This window comes from Kockovaella imperatae (genome assembly GCF_002102565.1).
Source record: "Kockovaella imperatae strain NRRL Y-17943 chromosome Unknown BD324scaffold_15, whole genome shotgun sequence".
In the NCBI taxonomy this organism is placed as follows: domain Eukaryota; kingdom Fungi; phylum Basidiomycota; class Tremellomycetes; order Tremellales; family Cuniculitremaceae; genus Kockovaella; species Kockovaella imperatae.
Genome location: NW_019028955.1, coordinates 416,610 through 431,630, shown reverse-complemented (window position 1 = coordinate 431,630; position 15,021 = coordinate 416,610). Strand labels below are relative to the sequence as shown.

The window sequence follows — 15,021 nt, the reverse complement described above, 5'->3', positions numbered from 1 at the left end:
CAGCCTGTAGCCTGCGGCCTGCAGTCTGGTGTTGACTAAGTCATTCGATCGCCTAGAAGAAAGCACCTGGAAAGCAGAGTGTCAGTTCAATCATGATCATACGCCACCGGGCACCCAAAACTCACTCATGCTTGACAACTGCCTATAGACATCCGGTCCCAATCGCAATCTCAATCCAGACGCGAACTGAACCACATTCTGAGCCATCTGCTTGTACGCGATAATCTGATTGGACCTCTCTGAATCGGCATAATCGCTTCGTTTCAACTGTTGTGAAAGCGTAAAGAGACATTTCATGGTCGTGACGATCACCTCGTCAAGGGAGGAAATGGTAGGCTGATCAAGGAGGGATTTGAAGGCTGTAGCGCAGGAAGAGATCGATGAAGGATCTGTAGATAGCGGTAGAAGACCAGTTTGTCGAAGTGTCTGAAATCGAGCCGCGACATCAGACAGTGTTCAGGGGACGATGAGAGACTTTGCTCACCTCTAGAGCCAGATCCGGTCGTTCAGCTGCAAACTGACTCAATCCAGCTTTGAGCTGAATCAATACGCCCAATGTGTCCCAAGCCATCTTCGATACCTTGTTTCTCTTCACCAAATCATGTTCATACACTTGATGTACTCTCTGAGCGAGGCCATAGAGGTCCTGTACACCCCCAAAGGCTCCACTGAGTCCCAAACCAGGTGCGACGGATGGGCCGGGGTTCATAGGTAACGAGAGCGAAGATCCGAGCGCGCGATTGATGCTCTCCACGACCTTGTCATAGGCTCCAGCGAGATGGTACAGCTCGATAGAATCGGTAAGGGATGCGTCGAGAGCAGATTGGTCCGCCGCGGATAGGACGACATGTCGGAGGTAGTCAGACGAGTTGTTTAAGCGTAGCAAGGCGAGATCGCGTTCAATTATACCGGTCTGAGCACGTTGTCAGGATGGTCGGGAGCATGATCAGCATCACTGACCTCTTTGGAGCCATCTGCCCGTACACTTCCAAGCAATTTAGACCAGGCGCGACTAGCCAGGACGATGTCCCTGATCAATTCCAGGCAAGCGGTCTTCTGACGTTGTCCACTGCCGTTCGAGGCGTCCGAGCCAAGAGCAATGAGGTAGGCATACTGAAGTGCAGTCTGAGGCTCGAGTTTGGCAAAGGGAGAAATGTAGGATTTGACAATGCGAGCGAGGTTAAGATAGGCAGTGTCGTCTTCCGCCTCGGTGACTGAAGCTTGTCAGTTACGTTCCGTGAGAGACTTTACGCTCACGTATATCGGCATCGGGCGCAGAGAGGCGGAGCAACCCGTAGTACTGCAATGCTGAAGCGAAGTGGACCGCATCGGTACGCAGCGCCTGTTTCGAGTGTAGGTACGCAATGGCCTGAATGGGGGTCAACGACATCATGACGAATCACGAGGGCTTCCCCACTCACTCGCTCGTACTGCCCAGCAAAGAGCAATAGGTTGAACCAGGCGAAAGGCTTTGACCCATTCGAATCAAACTTTTCGCTCCCATACTTCAAAACCAATCCGCCCAGCTCCTCGACGGTATAGCTCTGCTGTGGTCCATCATCCCGAGATTCGCGAACGAGACACAACTGTAACCAGATCCAATCTTCAGTCGTTGCAGCGACTTTGGCAGATTTCCTACTGAGCTCAAATCGACCGACTAATTTGTACAAGGCGTATTTGTACTGATCAACGTTGGTGCTATTTCGAATGTGCGAGTTGAAGTCGTTGTACAGTTGATCCTTCTGAGCTTTGGGCAATCGCCGATCCGAAGACGAAAGGTACGTTTTGAGAGCACCGGGAAATGAATAGTCATCCCGTCTCAGAGACGATTGGCGGGAAGTCAAGAGATCCAGGGCTTCGGAAAGGTAACCACAGCGGAAAAGGAAATAAACTTGTGCCCAGAGGTAAGTGCCGTCTACGCTCTGCTCTGTCGTGAGCTTGATCCCACTCAAGTTGAGGGAGTTCGCTCACCTCTGGCTTGAATGACTCGAGATCCTTCGTCTTACTCAAGACATCAACATATGCTCGGATCTTGTTCGTGACGCCAGGTAAGCCTCCGATAGCAGCCTCCTTGGGATGCTTTGCAATCGTCTCGTCAATGTGCTTTTCAAAGCTGTTCAAGTGTGAGTCGAGAACCGCCGCGCTGAGAGCCAGAAAGCTCACTCTCGCTCGAGGAATCTACGACCTCCGGCGGCGAGTCGTCCTCGAAGAAGAGAGGCATGACTGGAGGTCGGATCGACAAGATATGCATTGGCGTATTGTCGTTCTTGAATTGGTTCGGCATGCTCCGAGTCAGAGAGTGATGGCTCATGAACGAGGTATCCCAAGATTCGATAGGCGGTGGGTAGTTGAGGGTATTTCTTCGGTTCCTTCAGCAAAACAGTACGGAGAAATAGCTCACAGTATCACCCTCGACAGTGCTCATCAGCGCTTGACACAGCTCGAGTGGCTCCTTCCGTAATCTCCGAGCGTTTAGTTCCTGTCACATCGTTAGCTGATGAGTTCACCATAAGATGACGAAACAGACTCACACTGATGACTCTTTCGTACCGTATCATCTTTGTATGCATCACCAGACCTCCATCTCGTGACTCGGCGCTTTTTGAAGAGCTTGATGCCATGGGAAACTGGATCGGCGTGAGCTCACCAAAAGAGCTCGTGGCTCACCCTTCGGGTGCTCGTGCCTAACGCGCTCCTGCCTAAGACTGACGAGCCTAGAGCTCCTTTTCCAGTTGAACTCGTCAACTTTGACAAATCATCATCCGTCACTCCTAATTCCTCTTGTAGGACACGAGCTTTTTCCGCTTCCCAATTCGCCAGCATCCTAGCTTGGAACTGGTCCTGGAAGTGTTGTATGGTCTAGAATCACCCGTAAGCGTCGTTCGTCCGTAGGAGGGGTAGGAGTTATGATTGGTAGCTGACCTTTTGCCGCTGATATTCGATCCCTGACAGAATGATCGTCTCATGCCAATTCCTACCCCATGACCCAACATCTTGTCCATCATTCACTCCTGACCCCGAAGGCTCGCCCACGTGGTGAAGACCAGCAGCAGCAGGTCGACGGCGACGTTTTGGAGCGGCAGATGTATTTGATGGCTCAGCATGGGGTAGCTGAGATATATCGTGGGATAGTTGAGTCGTATTCACTCCGAGACTTGAGAGAAGATTGTATCTGGGAGAGAATTGCCGAGTGAGATCATATACATACACTGGGATGAATAAAAAATCAAAGACTTACCCTTCTCCCTGCCTTGATTTCCCTCTTTTGCCTCTGCTCGCTACACTCTCGCTCATCTGTTCAATCTCTCCAAGCCCAAACCTGAGCTGAGGGAGCTCATTGCTCGCTCCAGCATCATTCAGTGAATTGGCTTGAGCCAGTAATGAAGTAAAGTTGACCGGTTGAGCTGACTTTGAAGTGGAAGCCTGTGCGTTTGAGCCATTCTGCGACTTGAACAAGGATCCAGTCACCGACATGGTGTCTTCTCTTGTGTTTCCCTACTACTCCGATGCCTCTCGCTCGCTGCTTGAGTTCCAAAATGACCGACCAATCCATCCAATCCAATGAGCGTTCGCCCGGGGAAACAACAAGGCCAGTCGCGGTATCGGCGTTATAGATATATCGCCGGCCACTCAATTCACATGTGGCAGTCTCGGGAAGCAAGGCATGGGGCTCATTCTCTTTCTGCTCGTCAGATAGATCCTCCTTCAACTCTCTCTCTCTCTTTCATCTTTGGAATCGACAGCAGCGAACACTCCTGGCACCAGCAACAGCGATACAGTCCATACATCATGTCTGGACCACACTACGACTTGTGAGTGGTACATGCATTCTTCTTTCCCCATGGCAGCTGGCCCTGCGTTCCCCCATGCTTCAAGATGGGTGCCCATCGGGACTCACAAAAGCTTAAATTGGGATAATACCGTTGTCTGTCTGTGGAGCTATCGAGTGCATGCTGACTTGAGGACGTGTCAATGTAGTCTGATCAAGCTACTGCTGATCGGTGACTCGGGTGAGTTCTCTCGCAAGGCTGTATATGCGACCTGCTGCATGAAACGATCCCCATGCACTGACGCCTTTCCGCCGCTGGGTCCATAGGTGTCGGCAAATCATGCCTTCTCTTGCGATTCTGCGACGATGCATGGACACCGTCATTCATCACTACCATTGGAATAGATTTGTACGTTCGATCGATTTGCATATCAGCGTCTGCGACAGCCTGTGCTGACTAGTTGCCGCAGCAAGATTAGGACCATTGACATGGATGATAAGAGGATCAAGTTGCAAATTGTAGGTCCCGGTCCACCCATCCGCGTCGCCCATCATCATCGTCATCATCATCATCATCATTTCTGCGTGCATCGGCGGCGTTGTGTCAACGGACCCCAGAGTGCTTCCAGGATTCCGGCGCCGACATTGCTGTCTTTCGAGTCATTCGCTTACCACTCCACAGTGGGACACTGCGGGTCAAGAACGTTTCCGAACCATCACCACCGCGTACTACCGCGGAGCAATGGGCATTTTGATGGTGTATGACGTGACGGACGAGAAGTCGTTCAACAGTGAGTTTAGGAGCATCAATGTAGGATATATCCTGACAGATGTTCTTTGTGCACTTGTCTCCTCACCCGTCCCCTATCCCCACTAACCACTGTCCCCTCGTTTGCCACCCCGTTACGATCATTCCCTCCGTCCTTATCGCCCACTCCCATCAGACATCCGGACTTGGCACTCGAACATTGAACAGCACGCCTCAGCAGGAGTCAACAAGATCCTCATTGGAAACAAGTGCGATTGGGATGAGAAGCGAGCGGTATCTCTCGAACAGGGTAAACAATTGGCCGATGAATTTGGATTGAGGTTCTTGGAAACCAGTGCAAAGTCCAACGAGGGAGTTGAAGAGGCTTTCGTCACGCTTGCGAGGTGAGTCGACCCTGTGATTTTCTCGATTTGGGAGCGATGCTTATACACATATGCAGAGACGTCAAGACTCGATTGATCGATTCTCAACCTCAACCGGAGAATACGCCTGGTCTCACCGGTCGACCGGGAGGTGTCGACGTCAAGAGGCAGAGTCAACAGAACAACCAAGGAGGTTGCTGCTCATAAGGAGCTTGTAACGGGGTTTGGATCTCGCTATTGTTCTTCGGTTTCTGGATGGGGATTTGGCATGTGCGCAATTGGGATGAAGCTACGAGCGACGAGACAGGTTGGCGAAATAGGAGAAAGTGGGATAGGCCAAAGGGGAAAGGTTTCTCCGATTCTGAGATCCTCATTCCTCCTAGCTTTTGGCTGGCTGGCGGGCTCACGGACAGGTTAGGGAGGTGGTATACATGTGGTGCTTAGTGACTCTTTCCCTGCACATATTGTCGATTCGTTTTCTCTTCTCCTTTTCTCGTATAGCTGGATGTAACAGTATGACCATAGCGAGCGGGAATCGTTGTCACACAGCTCGATTCGTGTGTACGGTGAGAGAAACATTTAGCAGAAGAAGCCTGGGAGACCGAACCGACCGCATGAAAACATTATAATGCAAATGATAATCGTAGAAAGTGATTCACTGTGCTATGCGGCATCTCTTCACTTCGCCTCGCCGTCTACATCCTCCTCCTCCTCCTCTGCCTTCATCGCCTGCATCAGCTTGTCAAGTTGATCGACACCAGATGGCGTCTTCTTCGTTCCCGGTGTAGTCTCGTTCGCATCTTTTGGATTCCCGGACCAGTCCATCCCTTTGCTACCGCGATTGATCGACGGTGTCTCGGTATCGGCCCATGGATTGGGTTCTGATTCCTCTTCGACCACAGCAGAAGAAGACGTTTCGGCGGTCTGGGACTCTCTTCTAGACTCGGACACCTCGTTTTCGGGTATAGCAGGTGGTACGTCCACAGCATCTTCGAGACCCGGATGCGAAACTACGCTCTTGACGTGCGGCTCGGACTCCGAGTCCATATGAGATACGCTCTGTTCTCCGCTCAGTGACTCGGGATCGACATGAAATGACGACGTGTGAGCGCCAGGATCCGAACTCGCATGTTGCATCCCTGATGACTCGGGTATACCAGTCATTGGGGTGAAAGGTGAGGTGGAAATCCCGTCCACTCCATCCGCGACGTGGTGGATCGATTTCCTGAGCGCTTCATAATGCTTGTCCAAGTCTCTGGGTTCGAAAGCCGGATCAATACTATCGTCTTTCGAAGTGGTCGAAGTCGCATCGCTCTCGTCTCCACTTGCGACACTACCGCTGTTTCCTCCCAAGACTTTGATCGTCGATTTCAAAGCATCTTTTTCAGCTTTGAGCTCTTTCAACGCATCCTCCATCTCGGCTCGCTTTCGCCTCTCATCCGCCACCATCTTGTTGGCTTCTTCAAACAGGGCTTGAGACAGATTTTCTAGCTCTGCCTCCATCTCTACTTTGCCCTTCTTCAACTCGGTGAGCTCTTTCGACATGCTCTCCATGCGCGTCTGAGCAGTGGAATAGGCTTGTCTCAGCCTCAAAATCTCACTCGCAGGCTGAGCAGACGATCCAGGGGATGCCACTGTTCCCGTCGGTCCACCTACAGCGATCAGATCATCGACGCTGATCGTCTTGCCATTGATTCCACGCGCTAGCGGTCTCTCTGAAGAAGCTCGTTGCAGACCAGTTTGCTCGGCAGACAGTGGCAAAGCGGCAGAGTAAGGGCCACCAGAAGAAGGGTTCGTAACGAAATCAAAGCTTGATCGCTCCGCAGTAGGTGTCGGTAAATTCGACAGTGCTTGTTGCCCGTTGGTCGTGAGACGCTTCTTGCCTCCGTTCCAGAATCCCCAGCTGGACTTTTCCCCCTCACCAGCTCGGGCCTCGGTCGCGGCGAGAGCAGTCTGAAGTGACGTTGGTCTCGGTCTTTCAAACGAGCCGCGCTCGCTGGCTTGAGGTGTGGCTGTGATGGTCTTTTCCCCAGTCATGCTCGAACTTCCCACCGGCGCAGTATTCGGAGCTTTGGGAGCGCCTTGATTGATAGTCGGTGTAGCAGGGTGTCCAGTCGCCGCTCGAACGGGCGCCGGTGGCGGTGGTGCTGCGGCTTTGGCTTGCTTAAGCTGAGCTTCTAGCATTTCAGTGTTGGCTTCTGCCATGGCGAGGTTGGACCGGGCGATTTTCAGCGAGGTGAGGAGGGTCGATTGGGACGTGAGCAGGGCATTGTGGGATTTGGTCTAGGCGCCAATGAAATCAGTATAGGAGTTTTCGAGGACGTTTTTCTTATCACTCACCAGCTCGCCAATCTTTCCCAAGACCTCTTGTAAGACGGATCGCAATTCATCGCTGGTGACTTTGGGATGTTCGAGGGATGGGGTGATGGTAGGCACGGATGAATCATCCGTTTTTCCATTTGGCAAGGGCGGGGGATCATCCCTCAAGACTTCGACGTCATCCTTCTCCTCCACTTGGTCCTCGTGCATCGACTGCGGTTCGGCATGTATAGTGTTATCTCCCTCGTCATCACTTCCGGCACTTCCGGCGCCAAGAAGTTTCGAATAACCTCCACCTCGACCTTTTCCTTCGTCCTCACTTTCGTCCTCTTCCTCCAAGCTGCTGGAAGGTCTTCTGAAGAAGTTGAATCTGGACGAAGAACCTCTCGACGAATGTCTGTCATTAGGCGGAGGTTTTGTCTGTGAGCCGGACAGTGAGTCCTTTCGACTGGTGCTGGACTGAACATCCAACGTTGCGTTTGTGGATGGAGGCGCAGAGGAATGCCGATGGATCGTCGGAGGGGAGATGCCAGCTAGATTTGACCATCTGCGTATATCTTCGTCCGATATGTGGAGCTCTGCCGCTGCATGATTTAGTTTGTCACCTTCAGACACCTGAGGATACAAGGACTCCGACGTGACGGATGGGTCTGGCGATCGGATGATATCGTTCGAAGCGGATTTGGACCCGGTCTTGGGTGTCTGTAATGGGAGTGGATCGAGCAGCTTTTTCGTTTTGACTTCTGGGGAGTCGAGTGAGATGGAATTCACCCTAGAGCTGGGAGCGGTGGAGGACAAGCCGAAAGGTGCAGCTGATCCCGTCGCAGTCACCGGACGTTTGATGTTCGGTCTCGATACTGTAGGCTTCTTGACTGGCGTTTGATGGACGTGGAATAAAGCCGGTGGAAGTGGTTTCTCACAGAATGGGCACATGACAGGTTCATCACCCATCCCTGGGACTTCTTCAGCAGGAGGAGGTAATGAGTTTCGTGTTTTGGTCGAATCTGTGCTTTGTCTTGGAGAGGTTTTAGGTCTCTCAATTGTTGTTGGATCTAAACCCTCCATCAATTCATCTCTCATTTGAGAGATTTTCCGTCCAAAGTTGGCCAAACGCGGTGGAAGAGACGGTACGGAAAAGTCGAAAGAGCTCTGAGATTCCACAGATGGAGTCATAGGTCTTGAAGGAGTCGCTGATCCGAGTCCTGACGGAGCGTTCCCTTTTGGGGAAGTGAGGACCCCAGATGACGTTGCTGGCCTGGCTCTGGAGCCAGCTCCTTGAGCTGCCGTCGTCGTGTTGGCTCGTCTCAGTGCCGAAGTCCCTTCGTACATGCCCGACGTAGGCATGGGATGTAAGCCGTGAAAGGCCATGGCGGCGGAGTCCAGGCGCGGAATCGAAGTAAGACAAAGTTGAAGGGGGTTTTGAGCAATGTGAGTCAGCGAGAGCTCGGCGTGAAGGCAAGCTGGACGTGACTCTGATGTACACTACTCTTCTGGTCGCTGCCCTGACTTCCACAGCAGCAGTGACTGAGATGGAACAAGGTATGGACGATGATGGAGAGAGACAGAGAGGACGAGAGAATTACACGTCCTGTTCGGCAGATTCCAACGACGGAGAAATGACGTCAAAAGTGGCGGTGAGGTGTGGCGGCCAATGAGGGGCTCTGGCTCTGGCTTTGGCTTTGGCTATGGCTATGGCTATGGCTACAGTCTCACACGCGGAAGACACAGCGCCGAGCTACCACTGAGTCTGTCCCTTTGAGATTTGAGGTGCGCTGTTGAGATCACGAGAGGTGTTGTGGGAGTTATCGCTTAGCCAGCCTTTCCACCTAGTCGAGTGACTGGCGGCGACTGGATGAGCACACCGCTTTGTACATGGAGCTCAGTGCATGCTGGAAGGGAGGGAGACCCAAAGACTTCCAGAGCTACATCCTCTGCGGGGTCCAAGACAGCGCATGCTTTACCTTTTTATTGTCCTTCGGTAATGGGATCCAAGAACAGCTCTCCGTATAAAGCTCATTTATCAGCTGCAACCTGTATTTCATTCGCAATGGAAGAGACAGTATCACCAATCGCTTTCTCTCGGCATCCAAGAGCATTCCCCCGGATACTCTTGCTATCTGACTTCCCCCGCCTTCGAGACTACACAGACTAGCGCCTCATCTTCCCTCGCCTGCTTACCGAATCTTCAGGCGGTGATCTCCGACGTTCGGGAATTGTTGAGGATTCCGAAGGATCTGAAAGGCGAGATCACATCTATAAAACCGACATTGCACTGGACAGAGCAGCGAAGCCAGTGAATCGCAGATCGTTGACGTACAGCAGCAGAAGCGGAAGGTACTGTGAGTTTTTGTGACAGTTGCGCCTCAACTTTGTCCCTCAAAGCTCATTCACTGGTCAAGATCAGAAACCTCCACCAATGAGCATCGCTGCACCGGATAGACAATCCGCCGGGTCGTCGCTAGCTAGGATAGCCATCGACCGAGGTGGAACCTTCACCGATGCGATATGTTCCAGACCAGGCGAAGAGGATATTGTCATCAAGGTTTGTTCTGGACCTTTGAAATAGCACTTAAACATGACACTCAGCTGCTCTCGGTCGATCCTCAAAATTACAAAGATGCTCCGACAGAAGCGTAAGCGTATCACCTGTTTCCAAGGAGCTGAAAAGCCATCAGGATCCGACGCATATTGTCCCTCCTGGATCCCGAATCGAAGCCAATACCGAAGGATCAGCCATTATCCCTTGATCGCGTGGAATCCATTCGGATGGGCACAACGGTATCGACCAATGCATTGCTTGAGCGAAAAGGAGAAAAATGTGCGCTCATCACGAGTAAAGGTTGGGGAGACGTCTTGTTAATAGGGATGCAGGGTAGGTCGTGACCCGGAGAGCTCATTTTGAGGGAATCACCCTGATCCGTCCTGCAGCACGACCGGATATCTTTGACTTGAGTGTTCGTAAGCTCTCATTCCTGTACGACGAAGTCGTCGAGGTGAGCCAGCATCACGACTGCCCCTGTGGACCCATTGACAATGGCCCTAGATCGATGAACGTATAACGCCATATCAATCCCTCGTTTCACCCAAAATCTCCCTTCCAGAGCACGATGACTCTGTCATCACACAAACGACGACTGGCGAGCCTATCCGTATCCTCCGCCGTCCAGACCGGGAGACTGTGTCTCGTCAGCTGGACGAGTTGAAAGCGAAAGGAATCAACAGCATAGCCGTGGCATTTGTGCACTCGTACTTGTGGAGCGATCACGAAGATATGGTAGCGTCTCTAGCCAAGGAAAAGGGATTCGCGGTCAGCGTCAGCAGTGAATTACAGCCAATGGTGAGTTGATGGATAGTCGCCTATGGGTAGGGGTGGATTGAAATTTCTGGTCCTAGATCAAGCTCGTCGCTCGGGCGAACTCTTCCATTGCGGACTCTTATCTTACCCCAGTGACTCGACGATATATAGAGAGCTTTGGAGCAGGGTTCGAAGGAGGTATCGAGGCATTTGGCTCAAAATTGCTGTTCATGCAATCGGATGGAGGCTTATGTAAATGGAACAACTTCTCAGGTACGCCTTTCATCCGCCCGTTATATCCGCTGACCTCCCTCAGGTCTCAGGGCAATCCTCAGTGGTCCTGCTGGCGGAGTTGTGGGATATTCCAAGACGTGCTACGATCCTCAGCGCGGTAGTCCACTTATCGCAGTAGACATGGGAGGAACAAGTACGGACGTATCGAGGTATGCTGGCAAGCTGGAGCACGTCTTTGAGACTACGACAGCGGAAGGCAGGTTCAATCCCTCTAATTGAAAGCGTTCCTTACTGATACGCATGTGCAGTCATCATTCAGGCGCCACAACTGGATATCAATACTGTCGCTGCGGGTGGTGGGAGCCGGCTCTTCTACCGTCACGGCATGTTCGTCGTAGGACCAGAGGTGCGTCAAGTGCCGCTAGATTCAGCTCACATCAATACAGTCTGCCACTGCTCACCCTGGGCCTGCGTGTTATCGAAAAGGGGGACCGTTGGCAGTCACTGACGCGAATCTGATACTAGGTAGACTACTGCCGGAGCATTTGTGAGTGGCAGGAGTATGGGTCGAGGAACTCTTGCGCTAAGCGATGTGGCTGATTCTGCTCTGCGCTAGCCCGAAGATCTTCGGTCCCAACGAGAATGAAGGTCTCGACATTCAAGCGAGCAAGACACTGTTTGAGGAAATGACGACCGAAATCAATGAGGGCAAGGCAGAACAGCTCAGTATTGAGCAAGTGGCGGCTGGTTTCCTGAGAATCGCGAACGAGGCCATGTGCCGACCGATCAGAACGTGAGCATATCCGCTAAAGTCCTTCTACGTGGCCTGAGCTGATTCAACACATTCGCTAGACTGACCGAAGCTCGCGGGTTCGAATGCTCGTCGCATCACTTGGTCATGTTTGGAGGCGCTGGGGGGCAACACGCCTGCAGCATCGCCAATACACTCGGGATCAAGCGAATCATTGTCCCTCGATTATCCTCTCTACTGTCAGCGTACGGTATGGCGTTGGCCGACGTTGTTCGCGAAGCGACGGAACCGGCTGCCTTTACAGTCACAAACAACAGGGACAATAAAGAGATCTCGCGTCGGATGAAACTGCTGGTGCAAAAAGCTGAGAAAGACCTTGAGGGACAAGGCTTCCCAAAGGATAGAATCAGATCCGAGACGTACCTCAATTGCCGTTACAGCGGAACGTCGACCCAATTGATGATCGAGTCTCCAAAAGATGGGAACTACGAATCGAGATTCTTTGAAGAACACAAGAGAGAGTTTGGGTTCAATCTTGAAAAGAGAGACATCCTGGTGGACGATCTACGGGTGAGGGCAGTTGGAAAGAGTATAGGCGCAGAGACGAGAAGTCCGTACGAGGATTTTGAAAACTGCGAGAAGAAGGAGTTTGGAGGGGAAGTGGAGCAGAAACAAGTTTACTTTGATTCGAGTGGATGGGTCGATACGGCCGTGGTTCCGCTTTCAAAGCTCAGTCCTGGAGATCAAGTCAGGGTGTGTACATCGCTCTTGCATGGGTAAAAGGCTAGGCTGATCATCCTGCAGGGTCCCGCTGTCATCTTTGACAAGACACAGACCATCCTCGTCGAGCCATCTCATTTGGTGAGACTCGTTTCTTTTTCAAGCATAGGCGGAAGCTGACTGGAATTTACAGGCTACATCTCTTCCTGAACACGTAGTCATCGATCTCGTTGAGGAGAAAGCGGCGCAGCACAAAACGGATACGAGCGACTACGATTATGTGGATCCCGTCCAGCTGTCAGTCTATGGTCATCGTCTGATGGGCATAGCGGAGCAGGTGAGCCGAGCCACAGAGCTTGACACTACCCGCTTGCAGTGGCTAATTTCTCTTCAGATGGGCGACATTCTGAGAAAGATCTCCATCTCCTTAAACATCAAAGAACGGCTCGACTAGTGAGTACACCGTCGACCGCTCCAGGATCGCTCATCCCCTCACGTAGCTCTTGCGCCATTTTCGCCGCGGATGGAGGCCTTGTTGCGAACGCGCCTCATATCCCTGTCCATCTCGGTGCCATGTCCCACGCTGTTCGGTATCAAGCGCAAATTTTGGGCCACGAATTAGAAGAAGGCGATGTCTTGCTTTCGAATCATCCCGCGGCGGGCGGATCGCACCTACCGGATTTGACGGTCATCATGCCTGCTTTCCATGATGGCAGGATCATTTTCTGGACAGCTGCAAGGGCCCATCACGCAGACATTGGAGGTGTAAGTTAAGTCAGACTCGAGTCCCAGTACTTTGCTGACCCTGCGGCTAGATTCGACCTGGTTCCATGCCTCCCTTCTCCAAAGAGCTCTGGGAAGAGGGGGCTCAAGTCAAGTCCTTCAAGTTGGTCAAAAGGGGTCAATTCGACGAAAAGGGGGTCATCAAGATTCTATCGGAGGATCCTGCCCAGTATCCCGGTTGTTCGGGAACGCGGACCTTATCAGACGTCAGTAGCTCCTTGACTCCTCCGGTTCAGCACCAAAGCTGATCAGTGGGAGTAGAATCTTTCCGATCTCCACGCCCAGGTCGCTGCTTGCCACCGTGGAGTCGTACTCATCAACACGCTTGTCAATGAGCAATCCTTCAAAGTCGTCGACTTTTACATGCACGCCATCATGCTCACGGCTGAGCGGGCGGTCAGAGACCTTCTGCGACATATACATAAGAAGTTTGGAGGCGAAAGCCTGCAAGCTGTCGATTGGCTAGACGACGGAACGCAATTAGCGCTCAAATTGGATATAGATCCCGCAAGTGGAGATGCCGTGTTTGACTTTACAGGCACATCACCGCAAATGTGGGTCCAGCGACAGGCCCCTCATAAGCTCCAGCGGACTACATGCTGACCTGTTGCATGTGAAGTCATGGCAACTTCAACACACCTACGGCTGTTGTCTACTCTGCCATCATCTACGTTCTACGTTCCCTCATCGTTTCTGATCTTCCGCTCAATCAAGGATGCTTGGCACCTATCAAGCTCGTCGTGCCTCCCGACTCGCTCCTCGCACCTACAGACGAAGTGGCTGTGTGTGCCGGAAATACAGAGGCATCACAACGCGTTACGGACGTCATTTTTAAGGCTTTCCAGGCTTGTGCAGCGTCACAAGGAGGGTGTAACAAGTGAGCACCGCGAAACTCATCATCGTGAAACTAGTTGACAGGACATCAGTTTGACGTTCGGAATCGGTCCAAGGGAGGTTGGCGGGAAGACTGTACCGGGCTTCGGGTACTACGAGACGATCGCGTGAGTTTACTCACTTTCTGCGTTGGTTCATTCATACTGACCTCGTATAGCGGCGGATCCGGAGCTGGACCGGACTGGGACGGTCAGCACTGCGTGCACTGTCACATGACCAATGTGAGAGCATGGCTTTGAATCTCATAGTCTCAAACTCTGATCAAACCTCTAGACCGCCATCGGAGACGTGGAGATGACTGAACGTGTGTATCCCGTCGTCATTCACCGATTCTCTCGCAGACCGAATAGTAAGCTTCACCTGTCCGATATGTAGCTTCGGCACTGACAATTGACTCCAGCCGGGGGTAATGGGCGTCACAAGGGTGGAGACGGTTGTATCCGAGATATCGAGTTTACTGAAGATCTCGACGTGGCGATCTTATCTCAGCGCCGGGTCATCCCGCCGTACGGCATGGCAGGAGGAGAACCAGGAACCATTGGAATCAACACATGGCTGAAGGGAACGAAGGATGGCAAGCATACGATTATTAATCTTGGTGGGAGTAATCAAACAAAAATGAAGAAGGGGGATCATATCATCATCAGTGCGTCTTGACTGCTGAGATATCGCTTATTGACTTCTGTAGATACACCTGGTGGAGGGGGCTACGGAGTTCCGGGCACGATTGACGAGAGGCTTGATGATGAGGTGTATAAGCGATCTATCGTTGCTCCTGTCCGCGCAAGTGGATCACTGGCGGCGTTCAAGGCGGCTCAGATGAGTGCAGTGTAATAACAAAGTGGAGGCTGGTGGTGCCACAGCAAGCCGGCAAGCCGGGGAGGGAGTCTGCACCGAGTGCTTGCGCAACCCTATGATCACGCAGTCCGATGGCAATAGCACTGTGAAGCCCTTGTAGCTGCTTCCAGCGCATGCATGCATGCATCCTTTCGTACCGAGTCAGTTGCTGCGTTGCTGATCCACAGCTTGACCTACATTACGCGTCTCCAACTCACTTTGCGGGGCAAAGACGCGCGAGAAATTTCATGCCAATAATGACTGGAATGACCTTTTGGAAGCAAGCAG

General features: G+C 52.2%; 4 protein-coding genes across 4 annotated transcripts; 2 read left to right on the top strand and 2 right to left on the bottom strand.

Moving 5' to 3' along the window:
- Positions 1-52: 52 nt before the first annotated feature.
- Positions 53-3,474, bottom strand: BD324DRAFT_653538 (Nup93/Nic96-domain-containing protein; the record flags this gene model as incomplete). Its single annotated transcript, XM_022018669.1, has 13 exons — positions 53-66; positions 126-426; positions 485-913; positions 961-1,214; positions 1,258-1,369; positions 1,422-1,922; positions 1,972-2,113; positions 2,164-2,360; positions 2,402-2,479; positions 2,532-2,627; positions 2,668-2,859; positions 2,923-3,172; positions 3,239-3,474. The coding sequence occupies 13 exons, from the start codon at positions 3,472-3,474 to the stop codon at positions 53-55; spliced, it is 2,802 nt and encodes a 933-aa protein (XP_021868548.1).
- Positions 3,475-3,585: 111 nt separating this feature from the next.
- BD324DRAFT_637314 (ras family-domain-containing protein) lies at positions 3,586-5,516 on the top strand. The gene is made up of 7 exons (XM_022016990.1): positions 3,586-3,812; positions 3,979-4,010; positions 4,097-4,178; positions 4,240-4,288; positions 4,452-4,560; positions 4,714-4,921; positions 4,978-5,516. The coding sequence occupies exons 1-7, from the start codon at positions 3,640-3,642 to the stop codon at positions 5,105-5,107; spliced, it is 783 nt and encodes a 260-aa protein (XP_021868547.1). The 5' UTR covers positions 3,586-3,639; the 3' UTR covers positions 5,108-5,516.
- Positions 5,517-5,529: 13 nt separating this feature from the next.
- On the bottom strand, positions 5,530-8,898 carry BD324DRAFT_637310 (hypothetical protein). Its single transcript, XM_022016989.1, has 2 exons — positions 7,241-8,898; positions 5,530-7,183 (listed from the first exon to the last, which is right to left on the bottom strand). Exons 1-2 carry the CDS (start codon positions 8,585-8,587, stop codon positions 5,579-5,581), a joined length of 2,952 nt encoding a protein of 983 aa, XP_021868546.1. The 5' UTR covers positions 8,588-8,898; the 3' UTR covers positions 5,530-5,578.
- A 569-nt stretch (positions 8,899-9,467) lies between these two features.
- On the top strand, positions 9,468-14,895 carry BD324DRAFT_594682 (Hydantoinase B/oxoprolinase-domain-containing protein). The gene is made up of 24 exons (XM_022013835.1): positions 9,468-9,558; positions 9,619-9,761; positions 9,806-9,852; positions 9,895-10,091; positions 10,148-10,212; positions 10,263-10,556; positions 10,613-10,787; positions 10,831-11,004; positions 11,057-11,154; positions 11,195-11,295; positions 11,365-11,541; positions 11,601-12,252; positions 12,304-12,360; positions 12,413-12,556; positions 12,614-12,672; positions 12,720-12,984; positions 13,035-13,208; positions 13,264-13,556; positions 13,622-13,879; positions 13,929-14,003; positions 14,054-14,117; positions 14,170-14,245; positions 14,297-14,542; positions 14,585-14,895. The coding sequence occupies exons 2-24, from the start codon at positions 9,636-9,638 to the stop codon at positions 14,728-14,730; spliced, it is 3,963 nt and encodes a 1,320-aa protein (XP_021868545.1). The 5' UTR covers positions 9,468-9,558; positions 9,619-9,635; the 3' UTR covers positions 14,731-14,895.
- The last annotated feature ends 126 nt before the right edge of the window (positions 14,896-15,021 follow it).